General features: G+C 49.6%; 3 protein-coding genes across 3 annotated transcripts; 1 reads left to right on the top strand and 2 right to left on the bottom strand.

The window, feature by feature from the left end:
• Window positions 1-2112: 2112 nt before the first annotated feature.
• J7T54_003334 (uncharacterized protein) lies at window positions 2113-3066 on the top strand (the record flags this gene model as incomplete). Its single annotated transcript, XM_051510668.1, has 2 exons — window positions 2113-2653; window positions 2834-3066. The coding sequence occupies 2 exons, from the start codon at window positions 2113-2115 to the stop codon at window positions 3064-3066; spliced, it is 774 nt and encodes a 257-aa protein (XP_051358456.1).
• A 398-nt stretch (window positions 3067-3464) lies between these two features.
• J7T54_003333 (uncharacterized protein) lies at window positions 3465-7534 on the bottom strand (the record flags this gene model as incomplete). The annotated part of the gene is made up of 9 exons (XM_051510667.1): window positions 3465-3571; window positions 3632-3788; window positions 3867-4039; window positions 5002-5248; window positions 5453-5568; window positions 5641-5787; window positions 6319-6552; window positions 6862-6901; window positions 7130-7534. The coding sequence occupies 9 exons, from the start codon at window positions 7532-7534 to the stop codon at window positions 3465-3467; spliced, it is 1626 nt and encodes a 541-aa protein (XP_051358455.1).
• Window positions 7535-10082: 2548 nt separating this feature from the next.
• On the bottom strand, window positions 10083-10768 carry J7T54_003332 (uncharacterized protein; the record flags this gene model as incomplete). The annotated part of the gene is made up of 1 exon (XM_051510666.1): window positions 10083-10768. A coding segment is annotated over one exon (686 nt), but the record flags the coding sequence as incomplete, so codon positions are not given.

The following is a 10768-nucleotide window of genomic DNA, read 5'->3' as shown; positions in this document are numbered from 1 at the left end:
CTAACCCTAACCCTAACCCTAACCCTAACCCTAACCCTAACCCTAACCCTAACCCTAACCCTAACCCTAACCCTAACTAATACTAACACAAACACATAAACCATAACCCTTACCCTTTTACTTTAAATACTTCACTTTAACCTACTTACTTTTAACACTTAACTTTAAACCATTTAACCCTTAACTTTTAACCTTAACTTTAAACCCTTACTTACGTTAAAGTTTACGTAAGGTTAGGGCTATTTTAAACTCGAAATCCTTACCTACCTTAAAGTCTACGTAGGGTTAGGGCTACCTTAGACCCTAAACCCTTATATACCTTAAAGTGTACGTAGGGTTAGGGTTACCGTAGACCCTATACCCTTATATATACTAAAGTATATATAGGGTTAGGGTGACTTGAAACCTTATATTTTCAACCCTTCCTTACGTTAAAATTCGTGTAGAAGTAGTATCTATTATAGTACAAAGATCGTATCGAGCGAGTAGAACGCTTCTATCGTAATAGAAGAAAGGCCAAGGTAAATATTTTATTTCCTTACTTCCCCTAAATCTATAATGATATAAGTTAGTCTTCTAGAAAACGAAGGGTAAATATCTAGTATTATATAAAAAAAGAACGAAAGTAAGAGGAAGACCTAGTAGAAGATATAGATAAGAGTAGAATATAGGGGAATATAAATAGAAAAGAGAGCGTATAAATAAAAAATAAATAAATAAGCTTAAATTATCTTTATATAGAAATATATATAGAATACTAGATTATAGACTCTCTATATTATTTCCTAAAAACTATATCGTAATAATACTATTTATATAAATATAGATATACGCGGAAGTAAGAGGTAGCTTATTTATAAAAAAACACTACTATAGAAATCTTTTTTAATATACTATCTCGATAAATAATATATAGAGATAGGATAGTATATAAGAATATATAGTATTTTATTTATCGTAGTATAATTTATTCGATCTTTATTTTCCTTTTTTAGTATATAATAGTATATATAGTATATACTATATATAAAGTAGATATAGAGCTATAGCCTTATAATCCTTTCTTTAGTAGCCTTTCCTTTACTCTATTTCCTTTACCCGCTTAATAATAGTTTTCTTAAACCTTGTTATAGACTATAGACTCTCGGAATATAAATAGAGCGTATACTATACTAATATAACGGTAGAATCTAGGAATATAATACGCGAGTATATCTAGAATCGATCCTTTTTTTTTTAGTTTATCCGCTTTTTTTTTATTCTCTTCTTATTTACTATATATATCCTCTAGTATAAAGTACTTTTAGTAATATACGAATCGCTAAATTATACTATAGCGCCGTATAAATCTAGCTACCCTTATTCTTATCTAATATACCTTTACGCCGTTAGGTTCTAATATAAGTAACCCTTAGTACTATAATAAACACAGAGTAATATCATTACCCTACACCGCCGGACGCTTAAAATATATATCTAATTATAAGCTACCTCTTTAACCGCTCCTAGAAATAAACTATAGTTCGATATATTTTTAGTATTAGCGATATAAAAATACTCTTAGTATTTTGATTATATATATACTTTCTTTTTTATTATATTTAATAGTCCTAAGCTATTTATTATATAAAGGATATAATTATTATAGTTTAAAGAGTAATTAGTAACGCTAGCTATAATCATAGTAAATTATAATCCTTTTAGTAATATAAGCTTATAAATCCTGGTTTCTAAAACCTCCTCCTCTTCCTCCTCTTCCTCCTCTTCCTCCTCTTCCTCCTCTTATACTCGTGGGGAATGTCTCTTATTCACTTCCCTAGCGAGATCATCGAGGCGATATGTCTGTATCTAGGCCCTAGGGCACGGGTAGCCCTCTCCCTTATATGCCGCCGACTATGCGGTCCTGCTAGTCGTATCCTAGTATCGACGCGGATTATAAAGGTCCCGGAGCTCCTCAACCTCACAAACTTCACACGCTATATATCTAAGTATTTTCTATACCGGGACCTCGTCGAAGTCCTAGATACGTTCAGCGTGTCCTTTCTTAGTAGAGGTTTCTAGCGGCGGGAATTATATCTGCCTCTAGGAATACACCAACTCGTTGTACAACACATGACTACCCTGCATAGAAGGCCAGTACGGCCAGATATCGCTCGTATAGTGGCGGACGCCTGGGAACAGGAACCCGATAGCAAGGACACGCTGCAAGCCACCCTCTTGGTGATACTACCACGCTTGCGAGTGTTCAAGGCTGGCCACCTAGGTGCGAGCCTCGGCCGTCTCCTCCGACGTCTCGCGGAGGATCGCGACACGGGCATGCTAGTATACATCCCGCTACAGACACTCGACACTATCCATCTACGATCCCTAGGCACCCGCGCGCAAGAGCAGGACTTCGCGGCTGCGTTTTTCCTCCCTCGCCTTAGCGAGGTTCTTGTTTTTAGGTGGGATAGAAATCAGAGATGGAGTGACGATTCCGGCCGATGGGACTCCCCAGACCCCACGGAGGCGCAGTCGACTAGGCTAAGGGCACTGTGGCCGCCGACCTCGACGTCTAGCGTCCAACAGATAGACGTGTATACTATGCGAGCGTGCGACTCTATCACCCTGGCGATGCTCGACTGCTGCCAACATCTGTGGGTGCTGCGTCTGGGTCTAGGGCACCGCCGTGCATTGGTTACGGACGTGGCCCGGGACGTATTATTTGGGAGCCTGCTACGGCACATAACGATACTCCGGGTCTTGGATATCTAAATACGCTACGCCGACCATCTATTCGGGGCGTCACTGCGAGAATTCCGACACGTAACCATCCTGCACCTATGTGCGCAAGAGGCATTCCAGCTGGTGCAGCAGGACGTGACGCTGCTACCCGCCTCGCTCGTCAAGCTGAAGGCCACTGGCGATCTGGACTGGCACCGGGAGGACCGCATGGGAATCTTCCTTCGGAACCTGTTGGACGGCTGCGGGCGGTCGGGCTACTTCACCTGCCTCCGCTACATCGACCTTCTAGGCGCTGATGGGATGGTCAGCTATTCGCAGTGGAGTCTGGCCTTGATGGACTAACTAGAAGTCGAAGAGCTATCGTCGTCCCTTTTCAAGGCCAGAGATCTCCTCTCGAGCGCAAGCCTGCTCCTAAGGAGTTACGAGCATTCCACGAAACCGCTATACCGCGAAGCAGCCGAAGCGGCGAGAGGCGCCATAGGGCAGACGGACATATCACAGGGGGCCACAGTGCCGATGGTATCGCGGTCGCATTCACTACCTGCGGCGGGTTGCTCGTGCTTGAGCCCTAGTAGATCCGGTAAAGCCAGAGGACTAAGGTCAATATCATAGCCCAAGACATCGCCCTTCACGCAAGGCGTGAACCTATACCAGCCCTAGATCGCGTAGAACCAAGTACTAAATCCCAAACTAGACAAAAGAAATCTCCCCTATTTTAGAACCTAGGTTATAAAATCAACCTATTTAAATACGTCCTCCGATAAGTTAAAATCCTCGTCTATGGGCGATAGGTCGGAGTCGTCCTCGTCGGCGATGCCAGCGTGCGACGGGTCGAAGCCTTGGTCACCTGGCGACGAGCGCAGTAGAGTTAGTGCACCAGCCTCGCCTCGCCCGCGGCCACGCTTACTAGGGGTTTCGTCTACTATAGTGCGCTTGCGCTTCTTAACTAGGACGCGGACCTCCCTTGCGCCCGTGGGATCGTCTATAGTTATCTGCTCGGCCTGATCCTTCTCGAATTCGTGCGGGTCGATATCGTCGTCGTCCTCCGTGATAAACGCGGCCGACTTATAGGATATGGTCGCCTTTATCTTACGGGGCGTGGCCTGCGTGGAATTAAAGCCGCGCTGCGCCTAGGCCTCGACGCGGTCGCGAACGGTCTTATCTGTTTCGTAGGCCGCCTTTGCGTTCGCCTTTGCACCCTCCCACTGCGGCAATATCTCTATAAACATCTGCGCCTCGTCCTTAGTGAGCAGGGCGAGCAGATCGGTCGTCGCTAAGTGGTTCAGGTTGGTAGCGAAGACCTTGATAATATCCACTAAGAGCTTCGTGTCGACGGTAACCGTATCGTTATACTAGGGCAGAGTCGATAGCGCCTGGGCGATCCGAGCTATAATCGAGCAGCAGTGTCCTAGGCGAATAACCACGTCGCTATAACAGTCGTAATCATCTTCCTTCGAGCTATGCGTGATCACCTATACGAAGCGGTTAAAGGGTTGGTGGTAGCGAGATTTTATCGCTTCGTATAGGACAATCGTCGCGAGCCCGGACGGCAGGTCCTCCGACAGCCTCGCCTCGGCAGACGCCAGCTTCACCCACCGAGCGCTTATCAAGCGCTCCTGTATATCTTGGTAGGACCGCTTTAGCTTTATAACGTACCAGGTGGAGGTTTGCGTCTGGTTAATCCGACCAAGCCGGCCAAAGATCTGATCCATAGTCCTTAGGGATGGATGATAGGCGAGAATAACCCCGCGATGGTATTGCTTGTGGAGATCCACGCCGAAAGCTAGCGTGTTAATGTTCGCGACAATCACTCGAATGTTGTTATTCCGGTCGTTAAAGTCCTAAATAACCTCGCGACGATCCCGGCTCGAGTCTATAGACCGAATCGTGCTAACTTCGATACCAGCGATAGCAAGGATAAGGGATACAAGCCTGGCAAATAGTTAGTAAATAGGACTATTTTAGAACCCGGGTTATAGAAAAGGTAAAACCCGGTTTGTAAAACGAGGGGAAATACTTACTGCTACACCTAAGGGGTGTCGATATAGATAACAATACGCTCATCGTTCGTTAAGACATAGTGGGTGATAAGCTCGAGTATGCGGACCATGATAGGATTCGTGGTTAGGTACTACTTGATTATGCTAGTCGGCCCGTCGGGCGTGGATATGTTTGGATCTTCTCGGGCCGCTATAAAGAAGTAATCCTATACGCCGAGTATATGCCTCTTCGTTAAGGCTTGGACGTAGACGACGCCGGCGGGGGGGACCTCTTTACCCTTGTAGGTAGATCGGTTCTTGGCCAACCACTTGATGGTGGATTGCACCGTCTCGCCGACGCGTGCTGTCTCCTCCGGCGCGACCAGGGCCGTTACCAACGCCTTGTTCGCCACAGCCGTGATGTTGTGGGTGTCGTGGGCGCCCAGAAACAACAGTCGCTGTGTGCCGAAGTTGAGCTTGCCAAAGCCGCCTGGGCGGTCGCCTAGCCCCTTCGCGTAGCCCGACGCGGAGGCGCCCGCCGCCGCCTAGTTGACGTCGCTATTGCCCTCGATAGCGTTAAGGATCGACTTCGTAAAGCTAGTGAGACGGCTGTGGTTGCGGGCGTTATGGCCCACCTCCTCCGTTATGATCACGGTCGGGGGGATGTCCACACCCAGGTAGGTGTCTAACCCGTCGGGCAGGATAAGGTAGGAGCTCAGAGTGCGAGACGTGGATACCTAGTTGAGGACATGCTTCGTGACAAATCGTCCGAAGACGACCTCCCAGTCCATCTCCTGGCCGAGTGCGTGATAGCTCTCCGGGTCTAGCATCCAGAGGCGTATGCCGTCGCGATCGTAGCACCGCTCTATGTGCGCCAGCAGCGACGACTTGTTGTCGCTCTGGTGGAATAGGCCCTAGGCCTCGTACTTCTGGTCACCGAGAAAGATTGCGGTGGTCGGCTCCTTAGGGTCGTACGATAGGTGATATATGGCCAGGCCTATCGTGAGCTCGCCGCGCCACGCGTTGGGCTCGTCGTCCTTGGCGTGCTCGCGCGTCGCCATCCCCCAGCACATATCGAGGAGACCTATCAAGTCTTTTAGCGAGGTATAGAGGGGCGTCGCTGTGCACCACAGCACATACTCCTTCTACAGTATTAGCGTCGTCTGCTGAAAGGCCGACGTGGTGTTACGGAGGGTATGCGCCTTGTCTAAGACGACCTAGCCAAACCGCGCCTTCTTTATATCGTCGCTCGCGAACTTATATAACAGTATGACAGCCTGCGCCTTATCCTTATTGGTCTCGACGTGCCAGGCCTCGCGTCGCTCGAGGTTATCTAGGTTAAAAGTCGGGAGGATGGCCGGCCTAGAGTGCTGGCCCTACTCCTCGCGTAAATCCGCCAGCGTGGGCAGGCTCGAATACGACGACCCCTCCTCGAACGCCGCTAGCTACTTTAGTGTCCTAAAGACTCGCGTGTGGAATGTATGGTATATCGACGAGATCGTTGTGCGCCTAGTGCTAGGCAGGAACTTAGCCTTCTCTAACTTGGCTATTTCCCGCCCGATGTCCTTGGCCCTAATGACCGACGACTTTGCGATATCGGGATACGCCTTTGTACCGTAGAAGAGATGCATGCGTGCGTTAGGAGTGAACTTCTTGAAGTCGGCATAGGCCTGTGCTATGGTAGCGACCGGCGTGAGGAGGAGATTCGGGCGAAAGACGGGGAGCCCTATCTCGAGACACGCCTCCTCGGGTGGCAGCTCTATCGCCTCTGGCGTCTTTACCGCACGAAGCCAGGTCTTAAAATCAACCATCTGCCCAGTCGCCTTGGCCGTCTCCGCGTCGTACTCGTCTTAGAAGGTCTTTTACGCCCACGGGAGGATCTTCTTCTAGAAAACCTCCTCTTACACCCGAATATATCCTTTAATAGCGCTCGCGACTGTAGCCGTCTTGCCCGAACCTATCGTGTTAGCGAGCACAGAGAGGCTGTGCCCCTGGATCGATCGATCGGCAATAAAGTGCAAATCTAGGAGTAGTTAGCAAGGGTATTTTAGAAACTAGGTTTTAGAAGAAGAAAAAAGAGCCTATTGTAGAAACTAGGTTATAAAATAGAATAAAGCCGTTCTATAACCTAGTTTCTAAAACAATTAACTATACGTACCGGTAACTTGATGAGGCTTGAGAGGGACTTCGTTGCTGCCCTAGTGTATGCGTAATTAGCGGTCAATCTTATAGCGGCGACAGATAGCCAAGAAATCCGGATCGGGCTTGGGATGATATTCGCGAAGGAAGTTATCGAGCCAGAAGCTTTATCGATACTGCTTGTCGACCCTGTCGGCGTCTGCCTGGTTCTTAGGTTGACTATCGTCCTGGCAGACGATATCCTTATACACGGACGATACTCTGACTAGTTCTAAGAAATAATCGACGCTCGCCGTGGTGTCCGCGCTAGAGAATGTCGCTTTTGTCCTCGAAGTCTGGTTTATGGTCCTAAACACCTCTATGTCTGTATACATTACTTTCGCACCCGACACTATGGAGCTTAGCGTTAGCTTATTCAGGGCCTTAAAAGGCTCGAGGCCCCGCGACTCGAACCGTGCCTTAAGGTCTCGCTTTGGCCAGGCAGACGTCCCAAATATCACTACCTTGTTCTGGAACTCTATCGTAGTATCTACGGGCACTTGCTCCTCCAGGACCGGCCTGGGGACCGCCTGGGGGCAGTGGAATTCCTCGTCGATGTTTGTCGGCGGCTCCCACGCAGACTCGACGCCGCGGAGTGCCAATTCGAGGCACGCAGAGTCCCGCGCAACGGCCTGTTCAGGCGTGTCCTCCATGCGCTAAGCATCCTCCGTTATCTCCTTCTTATATGGGTGTGCGTAGCTGTCGTATCGCGCCGTGCTCCTGCTATAGACTGTGTTAACGCAGCGCTTCGTGGGATCGAGCTATCGAAATATCGCTATCTACGTAATTATCACGCAAGAGTATAAGTCATCCCCCGAATACTTATATAAAAACATCTTAGGCCACTTATCCTCGGGTACGTGGGTTAGGTAGCTGGGGATAGGGAAGCGTGCCCCGTTGCGTGAATACACAACGTCGGGGCCAGGAAGTCGCTTCTGGGCGAAGATCATGACCTAAGCGGCTATTAATAATATTGTCTTTTGGAGGTCGAGCGCGCTATGCGTCTCCCCGTGGCTCTAGTCGACCTATATAAGGAACGCGGGTCGAATTATCGTTGTTGTTATAAGCTCGATGAACTAGAACACGTCCCCCTCTAACTTACTAATAATGCCCGACGAAGCACCAAGCGGCGCCTCGTCCTCCGTGCCGTGCTCTATCGCCGTCTACTATATTAGCCTGGCCTTAGCTGCGAATTCCGCCATGCCAGCCGCGTTTGTGAAAAAAGGGTCCGACGACTGGTAGGAGTCCTACTCCTTCCTCGCATCATCTCGCTCTATTATCTTACCAGCCCCGAGGGACGTGACCTTCTTCTTAGCGTCCTTAAACCACTCGAGATATAGGTTGAGGATATCGCACACTACTAAGCACATTAGTACATAGATTTTAAGGCTATTTTAGAACCTAGTTTATAGAAGAATACAAACTGGTTTATAAAAGCATGACTTACCTTAGGTGTCTAGAAACAGGATTAATATATTATAGTCTTAGAATAGCAGCGCTTTAATATACGCACCGGTGGCCGAGCCATGCGGGTCGACCTAGATAGTACAGAAGATTTCCTTCTGGCTATGCTCCTTCAGAGCCTTTTGCGCCCGCGCCTCCACTTACGTGATCGTCGGGAGCTTTGTGTTAACTTCTGGGAAGTGGATGCCAAAGTCAGCGGTGCTAAAGTCCGTTGGCACGTACTTTAGCCGCGTGACCCAGACCACGCGATAGGAGCCGATGATAGTTTGCTCTAGGTCGTCCTCTGCTCGATGCCGCTTGCGCCCAGCAGGGCGCGGCTTGTCGTTAGTGCTCGTGGTCTATACCGCCGTGTCGGGCTCTGGCGTGCGTGGATCGTGATTTGTGGACGACTGGCCACGGCCGCGGCCGCGGCCGCGTCGACTATTGCCTCGCGCTATAGTCGGATAGCGTGGGTTAGACGGCACAGGCGTGTACTAGCAGACTGTGATTATATAGGGGCTGTGTTATTAGCTATTAGTGAAATATGGTGAGGGGCGGCGTTTTAAAACCCGGGATGTAGAAAAGTGAATGTTTGGAAGAGGAAGAAGGTTTGAGCTATAGGGCCCGGGGGAAAAGATATATATAGGTGGGTCCGTGCACGGCGGAAAAACCGTAGCCCGCTGTTCCGGTGCTTCTATAAACTAGAATCTAAAACGGCCTGTTAGAATAAGTGAATGGCGCTCTTGTACGTAGCTGGTTATTATTCTAGTAATATGGTTGTGAGAATATCTAATATAACGCGATTGGAAAAGTGGAGATCGTGTTTGGGCACTAGGGGCGCTTTATAAACTGGGTTTTAGAATGCTAGGCGTAGAGCTAATCGTATTATATTATACGTACTATAAATATCGATTATACGGGCATACGGGCAAAGGGCTATTGATTTATTCTAAGAGACTTTATATTCTAGGTTTTAAAATGCTCTTAGAAGTATAATAAAATCAGTTCTAATTACGGGGGGCATAGAGTGGGGAACCTTAGCTAGATCCGGGCCGTCCCGTGATAGATCGAGGCAAGGGTGGGTTAGGTGGGTGACGGGCCTTGAATACGCGATCGGTGTAGAGAAGCGGTATTAGTTATATGTGGGAGAGTATTCATACGCGTCGAGAGTATATAGGCGTATCCTCGGCAGCTGTGGTCTAGATCTAGTGTGGGATACGATAGAGGTTGTTTAGTGTGTAGTCTATGTTAGAGTCCATGCGATTATATATTAGTTCTTGTACGTTTATTTGCTAGGTAAGGATATTAATAGAGGGGACGCTATGTGTTATCTATCGGGGAGCTCTATAGTAGAACGCTTTATTGTTTTATTTTTATTTTATAATACTATTCGGAATGTGTCTACGAGTATCTTATAGTTTAGAAGCCTGGCTCTAGCGTAGCCGATGGATCGTTCCTCGGGGGGGGCGGGGGCGGGCACGGGCGAATGACGGCTTAACTAGATGATAGATCGTATGATAGACGGTTTAATTCTTAGAGGGCGAATCACTAGTTTCACGCGCTGGCTGCTGGTATAAGGGATGGTTCTCGCATAATGCTCGTCTATTCGCCAGTTAGGTAAGGTCAAGACGTATCCTAGATACTTAGATAGAAGCACGAGAGGTCTCTAAGGGAGCGTTTTATGGTTATAGTGTGAAAGACAAAGAGGCTGAGGGTTTGATGCGAGGTCTCGCTACGTATAACGCAGCGGCGGGCGGGCTACGTTTCTATCTCGCGGAGCAGGACGTCGGCTACCCGCGCCGCCTGAACGCAGGGAGCCCCGCCGAGCTCGCTCGACTCACCGAGCCAGTGCATGTAGTCGTCGATATTCTTAAAGGCCCGCGGGAAGTGCTTCTTGATCAGCGCCCGTGGCCCGGCCCGGAAGAAAGCGCCGTAGCAGAGCGGCATCACCATATCACGGAACCGGCACTCCCCGACGCCGTCCTCCTCCGCGGTAGCCCGCGCCTCCGGGTCCGCCATCGTGCATATAAGCTGCGGCATATAGCAGCGGTAGCACGCCGCGAACTGGGCGATCCACGGTCGCCCCGCGTCCCGGCAGGCCTGTAGTGTCTTCGCCTTAGCCCTAATCCACGGCCAACGCCGGGGGCACGTCGCGGCGGCGTGGTCGAACGGGCGCCCGCCCTCTACGCGGCAGAGGAGGCAACTACCACGTGAGGCCTCGAGGCGGGTCTCGAAGCGGCGTACTGCCTCTTCGTCGAGCATGGCCCGGTGGAGGATCTCGCCCGGGCCCGTGTACACCTCCTCCTCCGCCGCTGCCGCCCCCTTGCCGCCGCCCCCCTCCTCTTGCCCCTCCTCTCCCCCCTCCTGCGGCTGCTCCTGCCTCTCGACGGCGCGGCCGCCCAGCGTGAGCACGTGCCCGGTCGGCCGGCGCTCTGTGCGTGGCC

The sequence above is a fragment of the Emericellopsis cladophorae genome, assembly GCF_022114955.1.
Source record: "Emericellopsis cladophorae strain MUM 19.33 chromosome Unknown NODE_160_length_10768_cov_133_519315, whole genome shotgun sequence".
Lineage (NCBI taxonomy): Eukaryota > Fungi > Ascomycota > Sordariomycetes > Hypocreales > Bionectriaceae > Emericellopsis > Emericellopsis cladophorae.
The sequence above is the reverse complement of the archived record's forward strand: the minus strand, read 5'-3'. Positions and strand labels throughout refer to the sequence as shown.